General features: G+C 43.4%; 1 protein-coding gene across 1 annotated transcript in view; it reads left to right on the top strand.

Moving 5' to 3' along the window:
- The window catches only part of LOC115471374 (Fanconi anemia group A protein-like), a 152,551-nt gene that overhangs the window by 17,933 nt on the left and 113,797 nt on the right, over positions 1 to 20,821 (top strand). The window contains exon 2 of the mRNA XM_030205072.1: positions 15,927 to 15,985. Within this exon, the coding sequence (XP_030060932.1) occupies positions 15,927 to 15,985 (59 nt within the window). The remainder of the gene's footprint in view (positions 1 to 15,926; positions 15,986 to 20,821) is intronic.

Below are 20,821 nucleotides of genomic sequence, written 5' to 3'. Positions count from 1 at the left end.
TATATAGTAATGTCGTCTGCGTATATGAATGGATTGAGGCCTTGGTTAGATAAGAATTTGGCCAGTGGGATCATCATTATGTTGAATAGTGTTGGTGATAGTGGTGATCCTTGAGGTACTTCACAATCTGCTTTCCAAGGTGGTGATATGTTTAGGTTTGATTTCACTTGGTATGTTCTGGTAGTTAGAAAACCCTTAATCCAGTTAAGTATGTTTCCAGTAATCCCGAAATAATCTAAGAGTTTTAATAATATATTGTGGTTGACCATGTCAAATGCGCTCGACAAATCGAATTGGAGGAGGAGTATACTGTTACCTTTGGCTATTTCTTGCTTGAATTTGGCCATGAGAGTGACTAGCACAGTTTTGGTACTGTGGAGGGGGCGAAATCCTGATTGTGATTCGCGTAGTATTGAGAACTTGTCCATGTAGTCAGTGATTTGTTTGGTCACCATGCTCTCCATCAGTTTGACTACTAGTGGAATAGATGCAACTGGACGATAATTAGCAAGTTTGGTAGTTTTTTCTTGGTGTCTTTTGGGATTGGGGTGAGTAGAATGTTGCCATGCTCCACTGGGAAAAGACCTTGTTGGAGCATGTAGTTTAAGTGGGAAGTGAGGTCCGGTAAGAAGCGGTCCAGTGCGGATTTTAGTAGGTGGCTGGGGCAGGTATCCAGTTTGCAGTGGGTGCTGGAGAATCTTTTGATCGCCTGGGTGACTGTTTCGATGGTGAGGAGTGTGAAATTTGACCAAGTTCGGTCGACTGGATGTTCTCCAGGGTTTGGGTCAAAGCTGTTGATGAAGTTATCGGTGTCAGTATTGACCTGGGGTAGAATTTTGCGTAAATTTATGATTTTTTCTTTGAAGTAATTAGCGAGTTTGTCTGCGGATGGGATGTCTATATTGGTAGCAGTGACCGCTGTGGTGTCAAGAAGTTTGTTCACAAGTTGGTAAAGTTTCTTCGTGTCTTTGTAGTCTGGCCCTATTTTGGTTTTATAGTATGTTCTTTTGGTTTGTCTTATTGCATATTTATATTTTCTTTGTGTCTGTTTCCAAGCGTTGAGTGTTTGTTCGTCTTTTAGTTTTTTCCAAGCATGTTTGAGTTTCCTGGCTTGAGTTTTTAGTCTTTTCAATTCATCGTTAAACCTGGCGCCCCACCTAGCTACGCCACTGATGAGAGGAGTTCCATCCCCTTTATCATTTTGGTTGCTCTTCTTTGAACCTTTTCTAATTCCACTATATCTTATGGTGACCAGAATTGCACACAATACACCATGGAGCGATACAGAGGCATTATAGTATTTTTAGGCTTATATATAAAGTGTTGCTTCAGGAACCATATGTCAATCAAAATTGGATACAGGACTGATTAAGAAGAGATGAGCTGAAACCTATGGATGAGAGGTTGATAGGTGCAGCCAACGAAAGAGGATTACAGATGAGATGGTTCACAGCAAGTAGAGCAAAAAATAAAAAAACAAATCAGTGGCGTAGCCACAGGTGGGCCTGGGTGGGCCAGGCCCACCCAACAGTAGCACATATTTAGCGGTAACTGGTGGGGATCCCAAGCTCGGCTAGCTGAAGACTTCCTCCTGATGGTAACGAAAACGCTACTCTCCACAATTCCGGCACCTATGCATGTGTGCTGTAGACTGCCAAGGTGGAAAGAAGCATTTTCACACCAGCTGAGATATTTTTTTGGTGGTGGTTGGGTGGGAGGTGGGGAGAGAACACTTGGTGCCCACCCACTTCTTGTCTAGGCCCACTCAAAATCTGTTTTCTGGCTACACCCCTGAAACAAATACAGATTCAGTAAAGCAGAACTACAACAGTCACACATCTCCCTACTAGCTCCAACGTCTGATGGAAAAGCAACACATCTACAGAAAGACACTATAACCTCACTGTACCTGAAGAGCACTGGGATCGAGATCCTGAGAGATCTGTGGAGAACGAAGAATTTGTGATCACCTGGGACAGTCTCTGATAGAGTTTGGTGCAAGAAAAGCAGACCCGGTGGTAAAGGAGAAAAGCACAAACACATCTTTACTAATTTATTTTATTTATTTATTTATTTGTTGCATTTGTATCCCACATTTTCCCACCTATTTGCAGGCTCAATGTGGCTTACATAGTACTGTGAGGCGATCACCTTTCTGGTATGACAAATACAGAGTGATATTATGGTATAATAGAGTCCATGTGTGACAGACACATAAGGGAATAGAAAGTCTCAAGTACCCATTTCTGTACATTGTGTGGAGAAAACAAATACAATCACAGACCAAGAGAATGCAGCAGGAGGTTCAAGACGTTTCCTGAGCAGTAATGGACACCACTGGCCTGATTAAAAAGAATTTCAGGCACATCTGATACACACCTGTACATGCTACACCTCATGAGCTGCAGAAGGAAAGTCTCTTTAGAACAATGCAGTGAGCAGCAAAACCTGAGAGACGGATCATACTCCACAGAAGCAGGCTTAGGAGTGAGGCTCATTGGGGCAGATGATCAAAATTCCAGTGCTATTCTGAATAGCATCATAAAAACAGTGCCGGAACAACGCAGAATGACGCCCTAATGCTCAAAGCTAATAAGATGCAAATTAGGCGCACTTATAGCGTTGAGCGTTAGGGAGGTCGGTGAGAGGATTGAGCTTGGCTAAGGTTACCATACATCCAGTTTTACCTGGACATATCCCCTTTTTGAGGAAACGGCCGGGCAACCGGGCAGGTTTTGCCAGCCTGCCCGTTTGTCCGGATTTGCAGGCAGATGGGCAGGTAGGCCTCAGGGTGTCCTATCCTCCTCTCCTCCTGGTGGTCTAGTGACCTCTTTGAGGCAGGAAAGAGCCCCCTCTTTCCTGCCGGCACATCTGCAGACTGTCTTGCTCCAGCCGTCATTTCAAAATGGCGGCCTCGAGAGACTTCCGCAGAAGTCTTGCATGGTCACTGCTTGAACTCTCGGCAGCCATGATTGCATATTTGTATCTTTGAATGTGTTGTTTCTAGCCTTTAAATTTATTGGAGTTCCTTTCTGTTTTTCTTGTACACCGCTGTGATCTGTGAGTTAACTAATGGTGGTATGACAAATGCAAATAAACTATAAACTATCTATAATTGTTTCTCATATATATTCATTATGGCTATCCTGAAAATTCAACTATTTGTGAGACTCTTGATTTAGGGTTTATTTCAAGAGGCTTTTTTTTTTTTCTTATTCTGTCTTATTGGGAAAAAGCAAAGTAAAGAGGCCCTTAATGTTTGCAACTTCATCTATCAAGTGCAAAACATCGTAGCCCTCACAGGTCCTTTGAGAAGCACATCCTGGCCCGGTGCAAGTGCTTTATCAGATCTTTCAGGGAAGATAAGAGAAATTGTGCTGGGCACGCCCAGCCTCCTATCAAAGTTCAATGTTTGTTAAAAGATTATTAAGGTGTTCTCATCTGGACACAGCCCACTTCAAGGTACTGGATAAACCAAAGGGCAGAGGAAATTGAGAAACCCTAGAACACCTTCCGGGAGTAATGCTTCCAGAAGAGATAATGAAAGAATTTATCTTGTTGGGCAGACTGGATGGACCGTGCAGGTCTTTTTCTGCCGTCATCTACTATGTTACTATGTTATTGGTAAATATAATGCACTGCACTGAAGCGAGGTCCTGTGTTGGACAGAGAGCAACATGCAGCTAATTCCAGAGTCCCCAGACTTCGCATGAATGTTTGCAGCAATATCCCAGTCACAGCCAACCCAAGCAACAGAAGCTTGAACCAGGAGCCCAGATATCCTGCTTCTCAACACCAAACCCCATGGCTAAGCCATCATTGAGACTCTTCCTTCTTTCCAAAAATACTAGGACTAGGGGGCACGCAATGAAGCTACAAAGTAGTAAATTTAAATTAAATTGGAAAAAATATTTCTTCACTCAACGTGTAATTAAACTCTGAAATTCGTTGCCAGAGAATGTGGTAAAAACAGTTAGCTTAGCAGGGTTTAAAAAAAGGTTTGGCTAGCTTCCTAAAAGAAAAGTCCATAAGCCATTATTAAGATGGACTTGAGAAAAATCCACTGCTTATTTCTAGGATAAGCAGCATAAAATGTATTGTACTGTTTTGGGATCTTGTCAGGTACTTGTGACCTGGATTGGCCATTGTTGGAAACAGGATGCTGGGCTTGATGGACCTTCGGTCTGTCCCATATTGGCAACACTTATGTACTTAAGGAGACTTTTAAAACATACCGGTCAATATTCAAATGCTAAGGTCAGCAGCTTTTTTAAAATGCTGGCTGCAGCAGTTAAATCTATTCCATAATTCGGTCCTGCTATGCAGGTATCGAGCAGTGCCGAGTCTGCATTGACAGTGGTGACCACTGCTGGCTCTCTGGATAGCAGTGATATTCAACCACTCTCTCTGTAGTTACGCTGTCTAAATTAATCCACATAGATATACAGATTGTGAATGAGTATTGCCAAGTATCGGTAGAATTAGGCTGAATGCCCACACATGCCAGCTCTATCCAGATCGTTTCATGCTGGTCCTCTACAGATAGCAAATTTTGAATATTGACCTGGACTTATTTCCAATAAAGTCATCCTGGAGTTTGTAGCACTAGTCAGTTCCTTCCCTAAATAATCTTTGCATAGTGCAGTGTACGATGACCACAGCCCATCAGATATTACTCACTCACCAACAGTCCTCTCGTGTAATTATTTGTGAGTTTCAGCACAATCTTATATCCCAAGACGTGCAAGTGAAATCAATCCAAGCAGTAGAGAGAGAGCAGCCACTGACCTGGATTGGCCACTGTCGGTGACAGGATGCTGGGCTAGATGGACCTTTGGTCTTTCCCAGTATGGCATTACTTATGTACTTATGTACTTATGTACTTATTTATAGAAAGTCACAACTGCACCAAGGCTACGCTGTACACAGCATCTTGACAAGATGGAGGTTATGTAGTTCTCTAATGCTAGTCCAATATAAGTGTATTATGTTTATATGGGACATGCAGGTTATGAACCATAAAATAACTTTGCAACAGCAACTGAGAATTATGAGCACAGCTAGGCCTCTGTGAACAGGCTATGAACAGGTTAAGAATCACTGAGAAGCTAAATCATAAGAAATTATACAGAATGTGAGTCTCATGTCAGCTTGCCCTTCTGTTGGAGAGACTGGCAGATATGGAGTCATAACAAAGATATGTGTGGCAAGAGAATACTATAATGTAAGAGGGAAATTTTGCTGTTGACCATGAAAAGCAGATAATGGAAAAGACACAACTTTAGTTGCTGGGAAGATGGTTTTTGCAAAGTAGGATAACCTTACTGACCTTACTTATAATAAGCAAATATGTTATGAAGAACTTTGCTTCTGGAAAGATAGAATTTGCTAGAATGGGCTGGAATATGAGAGAAATGCTGATTTTGTACTTCTAATACTAGTCTATGGGAGAAAAGAGTATAAAAGGAGAATTATGGAGAGAGACAACCAGAGAGCTAATGACAGAGGTCGTGTTTGTGTCCTGGCTGCTGTCTCATATGAGAATTAATTAATTATATTATGTAGTCTAATTGTATTCCTGATTGGTAAGTGTAATAAACAATTACTGATTATTCTCATATTACTAAAGCCTTCTGTGTCTTTCTGTCTCTCCAGCTGGTGGCGTTAGGACCATAATCCCTGGAGTGCTGGACATTCCAGCTTGAAGGTAAATAGTACCTTTATAGCTGGGAGAGGGCAGAAAGATAATCAATTACCTACAACTAATTAATATCTTCAAAGACTTTATGTCTGGTCACTCTGCAACAGGGCTGCCAAAATTGGGGGGAAGAGGGGGGCAAAATTCCCCATGCCTGGCCCTGGCAAGCATCTTCCTGCCTGTCTGCTTCCAGGTCTGTCCTCTCCTGCTGTCCGTGCCGGGAGTTGGGACCCGGATGATTGCATTAGTGCAATAATGGGTTAATGCAATCATCCGCGTCCCAACTCCCGGCACGGACAGAAGCAGGAGAGGACAGACCATGGGAGCAGGCAGGCAGGAAGAGGCTTGCTGGAGCCGGGCCCCCCCCCCCCCACCTTGGAGGCAGCAGAGACAGAAAAGTAAGGAGTGTGCAGAGTGGGCAGGCAAGAGGAAGCAGCAGCTTCAGTGGGGGAGGGTAGTGCGAGTGAGGGGGGGTGGTACGCCTGGCAGTCTGGATCTGCCCCGGGCCCGGCTGTGTCTCTCAGTGGCCCTGCTCTGCAAGGTTATGACACCTCCTGTTTTTCTGTTCCCCAAGTGTGAAAAATGTCCCCTTCTTCAAATTCTTCAATACTCTATTCTCGTTCATGGCCATTCTTTAATGGAACTCCCTACCCACCACAATCCACCTTGAGACTTACTATTCTGCTTTTAGAAAAGAAAATGAAAACTTTCCTTTTCAACAACTAATGGCTGATGTACAACTTCAATCCATATTACATATCTAAGACATTTATTTATTTATTTTAGATCATTTATACCCCGCTTTTTATCATGTAAAGCAGCCCCAGAGCGGCTTACAATGAACTAATAAAAAACAATTACAATGACAATTGAGAGGGCAGAAGGGAAGGGAAGGGTATATAAATACAATATTTATGAAAAAAAGCCTTATGTTAATCATTTGTAATGTTTGTTGAATGTTTCCATACATACAGACACAGTATGTACTGAAACGGGAATACAGAGGCTTTTTTCCTCCTCACATAAGATGAATAGCAACTGTTAAATGTTTGAGCCGCTTTGGTTGGTAAAATTGCATTTGTTTCAAACATAGTGGCATTGTCCTATTTTGATTTAAGTTGTTCTAGAATGCCTTATGTGTCACAAAATGCCTAGCCACCCGCCTGGGGCTTCCCCTGTGGCCACTTAAGAGGGTCTATCCTCAGCACAGCTCAGGTCCACCTACATCTGATGCTTGTGCTCTACAGTAGCATCCTCTTCCCATCAACTGGGTCACAACCGCCTCTGGGCGAGTCTCCCATTCTCAAATTATCCCTGGTGATTTCTAGGTTACTGGGGCCACAGTTCCCAGAAAGCACCCACAGACCCAACACACACCATGACTCTTAATCTGTCCAGACAGAGGCAATAAACTGAAAATTGTTTATTGTCACAGAACTTGAACAGTGAAAAGAAAAAGTGCAATCACCAAAACAAAAACAGGTAACTGAAATATGGATCAATTATAAAACTATCTAAACATTTGTTTACTTTCTAAAAAGAACCTGGGGAGATCAGGAAATGCTGCTCACAGATTATCAAATATAACTGATCTCAGGACCTCAGCAAAGAGATCTGTCTCTCTTGTCTCCCTGGCTAAGACTGGGGCAAAGCCAGTACACTCCAAATGAAATTGAGCTCCTGGGTCAATCAGAGCCCAGAACAACAAGTTTGAAAGTATACTGCAGCATGCCTTTCCAAAAGGCTTAAACAAAGAAAACAACCTTGGTTCTGCAGCAGTTTCAAAACATAAACATGCACCACCTGCTGGCCAAACTAGAGAAATGCACTTCAAGAATTAATTAAAGCAGTTTTACAGGCTTAAAACACACTGTTCTGTCACAAACAGTATGTAACTGCCCAGGATAATTTACTGTGAACCGCAGTGAACACTTCTAGGGGATATGGTGGTATACAAACAATACATTTATATTAATATTAATACTGAACTTATCCCCAGGGGAAGTAAAGAAGATAAAAGTGGTAACAGGATTTCAGAAAACTGGGGATAAATACAGAAAGTCCCTGTTTGCAAGAAAGTGAGATGAAAGCAAGTTTATGACAATGCACCAGGAATGAAAGTGGGCACAGTGACCAGAGGGGCTTTGCTGACCCAGTCTGTCTTCAGATTCAATATTTCTGGGTTACACCCTGAACCGCAAAAGGCTCTGGGTGACAGTCCAGTGAGATCATTGTTTTAACCTGAAAATATAGATCAGTTTCAGGAAAACTTCAGCATAATTTCTTAATAAAAAATACTGCTATTATTATATAAAATGAGGGGAGTTGAGGAAGCTTTGTGATTGTCTCCACTTCCTCCCTGTGCATGTCTGTCTTTCTTTCTTTTCACAGGAGAAATGGGAAGGGATACAAGAACATAAGAATTAACCTACTGGGTCCCAGTCAGACCATACGTCCATCTAGCCCAGTACCCTGTTTTCAACAGTGGTCAGTCCAGGTCACATGAACCTGGCAGAGTCCCAAAAAGTAGCAAAATTCCATGTTACTGATCACAGGGATAAGCAGTAGCTTTTCCCAGGTCTACTCTATTAATGGCTTATAGACTTTTACTCCTGGAACTTGTTCAAACCATTTTACAACCAGCTACACCAACTGCTTTTATCACTTGCTTCCTGTTGCCCTGGGGTGGGACATAGCAGAGAAAAAGTCCCTGGGCTGGCCAGAGGTAATCTGGCATTATGCTGGCAAAAAAAACCATACAAGTTTAAAGGGTGAGGGAAAAATGCTGGACTCGTGCAGAGGAAAGGGGGGGAGAGAGAAAGAGATGCTAGGTTCTCATGGGTGGAATAGAGGAAGGGAGAGATATGCTTAGTACCCACCCCAGTTAACTCTGGGCCCACCCAAAATGTCAGGTCTGGCTACGCTACTGTGAGAAACAAACATTCTCTATTTCTCTCTCTCTCTTTGAAACACACACACACACACACATTCATTTTCTTTGGGAGAAACACACCCACACTCTGATTCTCCATGAGAAACACAGTCCCTCTCTCTCTCTCTGAAAGGTACACACTTTCTCTGTTCTCTATTTGCTAATGCTTAGTGTGTGATAACACCTTTTTAGTATGCCAAGAATTAGCAAACATCTCTGAGAAACACACACACACTCTTGACTTTCCATCAATAAAGCACAAGATATTAACCCAGGGATCTCTTGCTTTCATCTGGGCAACTTTATGTCAAGAGTTGGAATTACAAAATATCAGTATGCATTCTAAAACGAACACCTTGTACATCCCAATGCTCTGCATTGATGAGATCTGATATATCTCTTACAACTTTTTTTTTCTCTTTCACTGCTTTCTTTTTAGTAGGTATAAAGAAAAACTTTGAATATGAAAATTAAGCCAATTTTTGAAATCTCACAAAAATTATTACTTGACCAAGAAAAACAAATAAATTGGGAAATAGTCTACCTAAGACAGAACCCAAGCGGTAAAGAAAACCCAGAAGAAGATGGTTTTTGTGAAAGTATTCAAGGAATGTAAGGAACAGAACAAGCTTAAAACCCAACAAGAGAAGCAAGTACTGGAACTTTACCTTCAAGAAAAAAACGTAATTGTGATGACTCATAAACAACATACTTATTATCTAAGGATATAATATATTTGCATGGATATCTCAGACATTCAAATATTTGAAAGGTATTAATCTGCAAACGAATCTTTTCCGGAGATGGGAAGGCGGTAGAACGAGAGGACATGAAATGAGATTGAAGGGGGGCAGACTCAGGAAAGATGTCAGGAAGTATTTTTTCACGGAGAGGGTGGTGGATGCTTGGAATGCCCTCCCGCGGGAGGTGGTGGAGATGAAAACGGTAACGGAATTCAAACATGCATGGGATGTGCATAAAGGAATCCTGTGCAGAAGGAATGGATCCTCAGAAGCTTAGCTACAATTGGGTGGCAGAGCAGGTGGGGGGAAGAGGGGTTGGTGGTTGGGAGGCGAGGATAGGGGAGGGCAGACTTATACGGTCTGTGCCAGAGCCGGTGATGGAAGGCGGGACAGGTGGTTGGGAGGCAGGAAAAACTGCTGGGCAGACTTATACGGTCTGTGCCCTGAGAAAGACAGGTACAAATCAAGGTAAGGTATACACATGAGTTTATCTTGGGCAGACTGGACGGACCGTGCAGGTCTTTTTCTGCCGTCATCTACTATGTTACTATGTAATTGAAATTTGACACCCAAAGGAAACACTTGTGCGTGATCAGCTGGGAAATTCTTCCTTCTAACTTGTGTCCATTTAGAGACAAAATCAAAACTTTTCCTCCAAGAAAAGTGTAATCAGTAGCTCTGAGAAGTAAAAATAAACAGTGCTTCCTTATCCTGAAGGAAAAAGAAGGGAAACTATTCAAGGTAGCTCTGGCCACCACCTCATCTGCAGAACTCTTGAAAATATCAGTAAGATTTACACTATCTGTGGAAACGTCAGCTGTTGATCTTCCCTGTGGGGAACTGGTCTGGTTCCCTCTGGGCTGATGTAGACAAAACAGTATTATTTTCTATAGTGGAGGAAGACAGTATCTTCTATACTGTATCAGAATATTTAAAGTTTTCCCTCAAAAACCTACAAAAGAGGTCTTTGGCTGTAGCTTTTAGCAACTGAGGAAAGTTCAAAAGTCTTAGATTCAAATGCCTAATGTGATTCTCAAAATTCGGGCTTACCACTGACTTCATTCACTTCAAATTCATGCTATCCTCCTTCCAATCCTCCCTAGTCCTCGCTAAACAGGACTATTACAGCCAACTAACTAACTCCCTCAGCTCTAACCCACGTCGTCTCTTCGCCACCCTCTATTCCCTCCTCAAAGTGCCCTCCGCTCCCACCCCCCCCCTCACTCTCTCCTCAATCTCTGGCCGACTACTTCCGTGACAAGGTCCAGAAGATCAACCTCGAATTCACCACCAAACCTTCTCCTCCTCTTCAGCCTATAACCCACTCTCTCAACCAACCTACCCAGGCCTCCTTCTCCTCTTTTCCTGCTATCACCAAAGAGGAAACCGCCCATCTCCTCTCCATCTCGAAATCCACCACCTGTTCCTCAGACCCCATCCCCACCAACTTACTTATCGCCATCACTCCTACTATCACCCCCACCATCTGTCATATCCTCAACCTCTCTCTCTCCACTGCAACTCTCCCGGACACCTTCAAGCATGCTACGGTCACACCACTCCTCAAAAAACCATCACTTGACCCTACCTGTCCCTCCAACTACCGCCCCATTTCCCTCCTACCCTTCCTCTCCAAGATACTTGAATGTGCCATTTACAGCCGCTGCATTGATTTTCTCTCCACTCATGCCATCCTCGATCCGCTCCAATCCGGCTTTCGCCCCCTACACTCGACAGAAACGGCACTATCTAAGGTCTGCAATGACCTGTTCCTCGCCAAATCCAAAGGTCACTACTCCATCCTCATCCTCCTCGACCTATCCGCCGTTTTCGACACTGTCAATCACAACCTACTTCTTGACACACTGTCCTCCTTTGGGTTCCAGGGCTCTGTCCTCTCCTGGTTCTCCTCCTATCTCTCCCACCGTACCTTCAGAGTACACTCTCATGGTTCGTCCTCCTCCCCTATCCCGCTCTCTGTTGGAGTTCCTCAAGGCTCTGTCCTTGGGCCCCTTCTTTTCTCAATCTACACCTCTTCCTTAGGCTCCCTGATCTCTTCTCATGGTTTCCACTATCATCTTTATGCTGACGACACCCAGCTTTATCTCTCCACACCAGAAATCACTGCGGAAACCCAGGCCAAGGTATCGGCCTGCTTATCCGACATTGCTGCCTGGATGTCCAACCGCCACCTGAAACTGAACATGGCCAAGACTGAACTTATTGTTTTCCCACCCAAACCCACTTCTCCTCTCCCTTCACTCTCTATCTGGCTCTGCCCTGATGACTCTGCTTCAGTCGCAGCCCTGTGCCATGGCGGTTATCTATTTTCACATACTCCTCGCCCTGCTGGCCGTGGGGGCGGTGTTGGACTACTTCTCTCTCCCTCCTCCAGATTTCAACCCCTTCTTCCACCTCAATCTCACTGTTTTTCCTCCTTTGAAGTCCACTCTATCCGCCTTTTCTCTCCTCTGCCTCTTCGAATAGCGGTCATTTATCGTCCCCCTGATAAGTCCCTTTCATCCTTTCTCAGTGACTTTGACGCCTGGCTTGCCTTCTTCCATGATCCTTCCTCCCCCTCTCTCATCCTTGGTGACTTTAATATTCCTGCTAATGATCCTTCCAACTCTTATATTTCCAAGTTACTCGCTTTAACATCGTCCTTTAATCTCCAACTATGCTCCACCTCCCCCACTCATCAAAATGGTCACTGTCTTGATCTCATCTTCTCCTCCAACTGTTCACCTTCTAGTTTCCTTGCCTCTGATCATCCCTCCTCTGATCACCATCTTATAACTTTCACACTTAAATCTCCTCCCTCCCAGTCCCTTCCTATCCTATCTAATTTATCTAGGAATCTTCACGATATTGACCCTTCATCTCTATCCTCCCATGTTTCAAACCTCCTCTCTACTGTGGCACCATCCACGTCTGTCAACGAGGCTGTTTCTTCTTACAACAATACTCTATCCTCTGCCTTAGACACTCTTGCACCTTTGATGACCCGCCCTGTAAGGCGTACAAAACCCCAACCTTGGCTGACTTCTAATATCCGCTACCTACGTTCCTGTACCCGCTCCGCCGAACGCCTCTGGCGGAAATCTCGGGCCCTTGCTGATTTCTTACACTTTAAGTTCATGCTGACCTCCTTCCAATCTGCTCTTTTACGTGCCAAAAAGGATTATTATATCCAACTGACCAACTCTCTTGGCTCTAATCCTCGACTTCTCTTCACCACATTGAACTCTCTCCTCAAGGTGCCTCCTCCCCCAACTCCCCCTTCATTATCTCCTCAGACCCTTGCTGAATTCTTTCAAAACAAGGTTCAAAAGATAAACCTTGCTTTCTCTACCTCACCAGCTCTCCCTCCACTAGTCCGTTCCCCTCTCTCTCCTTCCCCTCATTCCCTTTCCTCCTTTCCTGAAGTTACTATTGAGGAAACTACACTTCTCCTTTCTTCCTCAAAATGTACCACCTGTTCCTCTGATCCCATTCCCACCCACCTTCTTAATGCCATCTCTCCTACTCTTATTCCTTTTATCTGTCACATTCTCAACCTCTCACTTTCCACTGTGACTGTCCCTGCTGCCTTTAAACATGCTGTGGTCACACCTCTCCTTAAGAAGCCTTCACTTGACCCTACTTGTCCCTCTAATTACCGACCCATCTCCCTCCTTCCTTTTCTCTCCAAATTACTTGAGCGTGCTGTTCACCGCCGCTGCCTTGATTTTCTCTCTTCACATGCTATTCTTGACCCATTACAATCTGGTTTTCGCCCTCTCCACTCAACCGAAACTGCGCTTACTAAAGTCTCCAATGACCTATTACTGGCTAAATCCAGAGGTCAATATTCCATCCTCATTCTTCTTGATCTTTCCGCTGCTTTTGACACTGTCGATCACAGCATACTTCTCGATACCCTGTCCTCACTTGGATTCCAGGGCTCTGTCCTTTCCTGGTTCTCTTCCTACCTCTCCCTCCGCACCTTTAGTGTTCACTCTGGTGGATCCTCTTCTACTTCTATCCCTCTGCCTGTCGGCGTACCTCAGGGTTCTGTTCTTGGTCCCCTCCTCTTTTCTATCTACACTTCTTCCCTTGGTTCATTAATCTCACCCCATGGCTTTTCCTACCATCTCTATGCTGATGACTCCCAAATCTACCTTTCTACCCCTGATATCTCACCTTGCATCCAAACCAAAGTTTCAGCCTGCTTGTCTGACATTGCTGCCTGGATGTCTCAACGCCAACTGAAATTAAATATGACCAAAACCGAGCTTCTCATTTTCCCCCCCAAACCCACCTCCCCGCTCCCCGTTTTCTATTTCTGTTGATGGCTCTCTCATTCTCCCTGTCTCCTCAGCTCAAAACCTTGGGGTCATCTTTGACTCTTCTCTCTCCTTCTCTGCTCATATCCAGCAGACCGCCAAGACCTGTCGTTTCTTTCTTTACAACATCCGTAAAATCCGCCCCTTTCTTTCCGAGCACGCTACCAAAACCCTCATCCACACCCTTGTCACCTCTCGTTTAGACTACTGCAATCTGCTTCTTGCTGGCCTCCCACTTAGTCACCTCTCCCCTCTTCAGTCGGTTCAAAACTCTGCTGCCCCTCTCATCTTCCGCCAGGGTCGCTTTACTCATACTACCCCTCTCCTCAAGACCCTTCACTGGCTCCCTATCCGTTTTCGCATCCTGTTCAAACTTCTTCTACTAACCTATAAATGTATTCACTCTGCTGCTCCCCAGTATCTCTCCACACTCGTCCTTCCCTACACCCCTTCCCGTGCACTCCGCTCCATGGATAAATCCTTCTTATCTGTTCCCTTCTCCACTACTGCCAACTCCAGACTTCGCGCCTTCTGTCTCGCTGCACCCTACGCCTGGAATAAACTTCCCGAGCCCCTACATCTTGCCCCATCCTTGGCCACCTTTAAATCTAGACTGAAAGCCCACCTCTTTAACATTGCTTTTGACTCGTAACCACTTGTAACCACTCGCCTCCACCTACCCTCCTCTCTTCCTTCCCGTTCACAATTATTTGATTTGCTTATTTTATTTATTTTTTGTCTATTAGATTGTAAGCTCTTTGAGCAGGGACTGTCTTTCTTCTATGTTTGTGCAGCGCTGCGTATGCCTTGTAGCGCTATAGAAATGCTAAATAGTAGTAGTAGTAGTGGTGGTGGTGTAGCCACAGGTGGGCTTGGGTGGGCCACTTAGGGCTCAGGCCCACCCAACAGTAGCTCATGTTTAGCAGTAGCTGATGGGGATTCCAAGCTCTACCAGCTGAAGACTTCCCCCTGATGGTAATGAAAATGGTGTGCTCCAAGATACTGGCACCTGCGAATGCTCTGTTTTCAGCGCATGCCTGCTGCAGACTGCCAAGGTAGAGAGAAGCATTTTCCCACCAGCTTAGATATTTGTTTGGGGGGGAGGGGGAGAACACTTGGTGCCCACCCACTTCTTGCCTAGGCCCACCCAAAAATCTGCTGTCTGGCTACGCCCCTGGAACAGGCATACATATACATACCGGAAAAGTAAACAGCAACAACTACAGCACAACACAGTTTATTCTAAATTGTTTAACCACCCTTAGGTTTTGCCTTTGGGTTTAACAAGCAATACCATGTGCATGTAAGGTCTGGATAAACGAATTAAAACAATGAAAGTTTAAAGTAAATGCCCATAATATGTAATACTTGGTAGCAATAATGAAACAGTGATAGAATATTCACATAGCAGGCAGACAACAGGTTTGTTTTCCACTGGGCCTAATTAAATTTATATGAACTTGATGGCTAATAGTGTGCTGTTGGCTACTGTATTTTGGGTTTGCCTTCATACTAAAATCACACTCATCTATATACAAACACATGGCCAGCATACAAAGATTTTTAAAAATGCCTTTTACAACCAGACTTGAAGAAGAAATAAAATATATACAACAGAATTGGCCGATGTTGGCACATTTAGACTGACTCTGCATGAAGGAAGCTCTTTCCTCATTATTCAATATCTGTCTTTGAAATAGTAGTAATAAAAAATGTAAGTGCATTTTTATAATATACCATTGCATTCTTTAAAACAAAAGGAGCAAGTTCCCACATGCCATCTTTTTCTTTGGATGTACCCACAGTAACCTGCTTAATGTTTAAAAAATACCACTGTACGTATAAATTATAAATAGAAACTCTGATTGTTAAGCACCTGATTCTGATGTTGGTGGAAGTCCCTATAACCAACCCCTCCAAATATGATACAAAGAGTTAAAATTCAGAACTAATTACTACTGTAACCGGTGAAACCAATACTTCCTCTGTGTACATGCGAATGCTGCACAAAAGCCAGCATATTTGAAGATATAAGTGAGATTAAATAAAAACGCTACCAACAATAACGAACGACGAGAGTTTGTGTTGGGTGTACGGGAATGACGGCTGCGCGGGGAAGGAAGGGCCGAGTCGGCTTCAACTTTCTGACATCATGCCTCCCCTCCTGTTCTTCAATCGAACGCTTGTCCTAACGGCTTCCTCTGACGCTACTTCCTGTTTCTGGCGAGGCGGGAAGTCTGAGTGTGGGAGAGAAAAATTGTGGGATTGTTAGTGTCCAACACCTCAGGTATGATGACTTTGACGGAGGGGGAGACAAGCGGACACATGACAGAGGATTTAATCTATTCATCCACACTCAGGACCGAGATACTGAAGGGACAGAGGGGGTTTCATTACGTCACTCCCAAACCTGGCCCTGGAGGCCCCCTCCCCCAGCCAGTCATGAATATTCATGAGAGAGATTTGCATACAGTGGAGGCAGTGCCTGTGTAGCTCTCTCATGAATATTCATTGGTACAAAATTTATTTTTACCCAAGTAAAGTTTCAAACATAACCCTTATAAAAAGCTTTTGTGAAGGTGCTCAGAAAAAAACATTATGACCTTAAAGATAACGGTGACCATTACGTGTGGTGTTCACGCTTTCCAAAAATACTAGGACTAGGGGGCATGCGATGAAGCTACAAGTTTGCCTATTTGCGGATGATACTAAGATCTGTAACAGAGTGGACACCCGGGAGGGAGTGGAAAACATGAAAAAGGACCTACGGAAGCTAGAAGAATGGTCTAAGGTTTGGCAATTAAAATTCAATGCGAAGAAATGCAAAGTGATGCACTTAGGGAATAGAAAGCCACGGGAGACGTATGTGTTAGGCGGGGAGAGTCTGATAGGTACGGGCGGAGAGAGGGATCTTGGGGTGATAGTATCTGAGGATCTGAAGGCGACGAAACAGTGTGACAAGGCGGTGGCCGTAGCTAGAAGGTTGTTAGGCTGTATAGAGAGAGGTGTGACCAGCAGAAGAAAGGGGGTGTTGATGCCCCTGTATAAGTCGTTGGTGAGGTGGCCCCACCTGGAGTATTGTGTTCAGTTTTGGAGGCCATATCTTGCTAAGGATGTAAAAAGAATTGAAGCAGTGCAAAGAAAAGCTACGAGAATGGTATGGGATTTGCGTTCCAAGACATATGAGGAGAGACTTGCGGACCTGAACATGTATACTCTGGAGGAAAGGAGAAACAGGGGTGATATGATACAGACGTTCAAACATTTGAAAGGTATTAATCCGCAAACGAACCTTTTCCAGAGATGCGAAGGCGGTAGAACGAGAGGACATGAAATGAGATTGAAGGGGGGCAGACTCAAGAAAAATGTCAGGAAGTATTTTTTCACAGAGAGAGTGGTGGATGCTTGGAATGCCCTCCCGTGGGAGGTGGTGGAGAGGAAAACAGTAACAGAATTCAAACATGCGTGGGATAAACATAAAGGAATCCTGTTCAGAAGGAATGTATCCTTGGGAGCTTAGCCGAGTTTAGGTGGCAGAGCCTGTGGTGGGAGGCAGGGCTAGTGGTTGGGAGGCGGGGATAATGCTGAGCAGACTTATACGGTCTGTGCCAGAGCTGGTGGTTGGGAGGCAGGGCTAGTGGTTGGGAGGCGGGGATAATGCTGAGCAGACTTATACGGTCTGTGCCAGAGCTGGTGGTTGGGAGGCGGGGATAGTGCTGGGCAGACTTATATGGTCTGTGCCCTGAAGAGCACAGGTACAAATCAAAATAGGGTATACACAAAAAGTAGCACATATGAGTTATCTTGTTGGGCAGACTGGATGGACCGTGCAGCTCTTTTTCTGCCGTCATCTACTATGTTACTTTGTAGTAAATTTAAAACGAATCGGAGAAAATTGTTCTTCACTCAACGTGTAATTAAACTCTGGAATTCGTTGCCAGAGAATGTGGTAAAGGCGGTTAGCTTAGCGGAGTTAAAAAAAAAAAGGTTTGGACGGCTTCCTAAAGGAAAAGTCTATAGACCGTTATTAAAATGACTTGGGAAAATCCACTATTTCTGGGATAAGCAGTATAAAATGCTTTGTACATTTTGGGGATCTTGACAGGTATTTGTGACCTGGATTGGCCACTGTTGGAAACAGGATGCTGGGCTCGATGGACCTTTGGTCTTCCTAGTATGGCATGTACTTATAAGGTCACAATGTTTTTCTGAGCATCTTCACAAAAGTGTTATTTTTGAAACTTTACCTGAGTAAAATTAATGTTGTATCTATGAAGTTGTTATCCAGGGTTATGATTAAATAATGTTGTGGTTTTAAAAAACTGTATGAATATTCATTGTGGATATCCTGAAAACCTGACTGGCAGGGGTGCCTCCAGGACCAGTGCTAATTTGATTATCAGCTAGAAAGTCTGTCCTGGATACAGATGTCTTCTAATTCTCAACTATCCAAATCCAACAAAGGTATTGTATGAGAAATGTTGATCTAATTCATTTGCATATCAGGCAACAAGCTGTTGGAAATTACAGTTCAAACTAATAATGTTGTATTTCACAAATTGTTGAAGACTTTCTTATTTAGAAAATAATCCAAGTTTAAATTAAGCATGTGTTTTATTATTGAAGTATCTTACTGGTCTGTAATGTTCCTGGGATTTGGCCAGGTTTTTTTTTTATCATGTAAGCCACACTGAACTTTTGATGATATGTGTGGGATAGAAATGTCATATAATGGAGGGTTTGTTGGTTGTTGACTTTATTATTGTTTGTTATATTTATCTTGCCTTTACAGTACTTGCATCTTTTTTTTTCTATAAAGCTTTGAAAACATAAAGAAAAAGAAATGTCACGTAATAATAATAATAGTAATAATAATACAGAGATACTGACAGAACAGAGAATTTAATTTGTTAATGTTCATACCGTGACTCAGTATAGAGATACAGTACAGTCTTGATTATCTGACATAAATGGGATCGACCCGTTGTCAGATAAGTGAAAAGTCAGATAATTTAGAAAACAATGATAACCCCTTTTAATGCATGGAAAACATACTTTATGCATAAAGAACAGGCATATAGTATCTTTAATTTAAAAAATATAGTTTATTAACACTAATCAGCAATGGGGAAAAATTGTACAGCATAAATACAGAGCATTATACAGTACTTCACAATATAGTAATTGTACAGCAGGTAGTGTGAATAGAAATACAGAACCAAGCAGGGGAACCATCTGCTGAATGTTCAACCTCACTTGCGTTGTCTTCTACAGCAAGCTGTATATGAACAGAGATACAGAACCGAGCAGAGCCCCATTTCACAAGATCACTGCTTTTTCTTCTCTAGTCAATAACAGTATGAAGCAGTCATCAAGACAGCAGAACTGAATGGAAACTTTCCACATTCCAAGTTCACTGCTAAAACAGTTCTAAGAATGAGAGTAAGAATAAAGAAAGTGCTGTAAATGAACAAACAGGAATAGGTGTACACACAGTTATTTGCCCTTAGTAGGCAATGCAGATTTTCCAGTGGGTCTGTGGTCCAGTACTTTATCAGAGAAAGGGTTGGTCTTGGTGATGTAGCGGAGGAGGATGAAGATAAAATGTTATCCTATGCCACTTTTAACAATGGTTTCAGCTGACCCCTCAAGACTGGTATCCATACTACCAATTACATCACTATATAACGTCTTTGTTGCAGTGTTTTGCTATTGATTTTCAGGAATCTGAGTTTGAAGAACATTGGCCTTTGCCAGCTGTCCATAAGGGCCTCCTTGGTCGCTACTGTGATGTTTTAAAATGGTCGATGGGATGTTCACCACTGCAAAACGTTGTGGATCTGTGACTTTGGTAGTTATACAGTCTGCGGGAGAGTGGTCATCTGTTTGACAGTGTGCAGCTACAACAGTTGTGTGTATACATTTTTGATGCATATTTATATTCATCGTTCCAGAGCACGAAAGCTAAGCTTCCCTTCAGATGGGACGTGCCTTAAATGTGGCCATCAGGATGCATCTTACAAGCATTGCGTCTGGGACTGTACCCCGATTTGTAAATTTTGGGAGGAGGTTTGGTCTGTTTTGGGTTCCATATATCATCAAAGTTGGACTGTAACCTCACAGACTTGTGTTTTGAATGCTAAGAGTGCCTTAGCTGAAGGTACCCGAGTGACCAGTCTTTCCTTGTGAAAGGCGTCTTTAATGCCCAAGTGAAGCATTCTGCTCCATTGGATCAATAGTGTTCCTCTGTCTTTTACATTGTGGAGAAACGAAATGTTTATTGTATTGACTATGGAGCAGCTTTCTGTGGACACTCGTGGTCGGAAAGCAAAGAAGTCTTTCCTTAAACTTTGGACACCATATTTGGGGACTTTGTCGGTCCGAGTTCGTTTTTTCATTCTGAACACAGTGCAACAATAGATTTTTCTTTTGCGGGAGGGGTGAGGGAGGGAGGAGAGGGATTTGTGGGGTTCAGGGATAGGTTGAGGAATTGGGCTAGCTTCTGTTAGTGGTTATGGTATTCTCTTCAAAAGCTGTTTATTGTCATTTGATCTGCTTAGATCTGATGGTTTGCTAATTGTTTGTATTACGCTTATTTTCTGTTGTTTTGCTTGCATAATGACAATTAAGAAATTTAAATATACAGTATTGCATAAAACTCATTGTGCACAAGAATCTTACCATGGTTCCATTTCTGCAAAAGTACGGTCTCTGATCAAAAATGGCTCGCTGACAGGAAAAGCAAGGTCCTAGGTCCAAAAATTGCTGCCATGCTGTGAAAGCAAGGTCTCAGCTGGAAACTTTTTTGATGGTTCCCTTGCTGCAAAAATGGGGTCCTAGGTCCAATGACTTCACATGCAGCACAGTACTAGGAAAACTGGAAGAGAAGCCGCATGCTTCTTAATGGTAATGATAGGTGCATGAAGGAGTATCAGCTGAAAGCATAGTTCCCTTGCAGATTGCAGTGTGTGAAACCGGAAAACAGGAAGAGAAGCTGCGTGCTTCTTAATGGCAACACGTTGACATCACCGGGGTGGGGGGGTCTGTCGGATATGCTGAATGGTCAGATTAGCGCAGGTCAGATCATCAAGACTGTGCTGTACTGACAGGACCGAGGATTTAA

This window comes from Microcaecilia unicolor, chromosome 5, assembly GCF_901765095.1.
Source record: "Microcaecilia unicolor chromosome 5, aMicUni1.1, whole genome shotgun sequence".
NCBI classification, from domain to species: domain Eukaryota; kingdom Metazoa; phylum Chordata; class Amphibia; order Gymnophiona; family Siphonopidae; genus Microcaecilia; species Microcaecilia unicolor.
The sequence above is the reverse complement of the archived record's forward strand: the minus strand, read 5'-3'. Positions and strand labels throughout refer to the sequence as shown.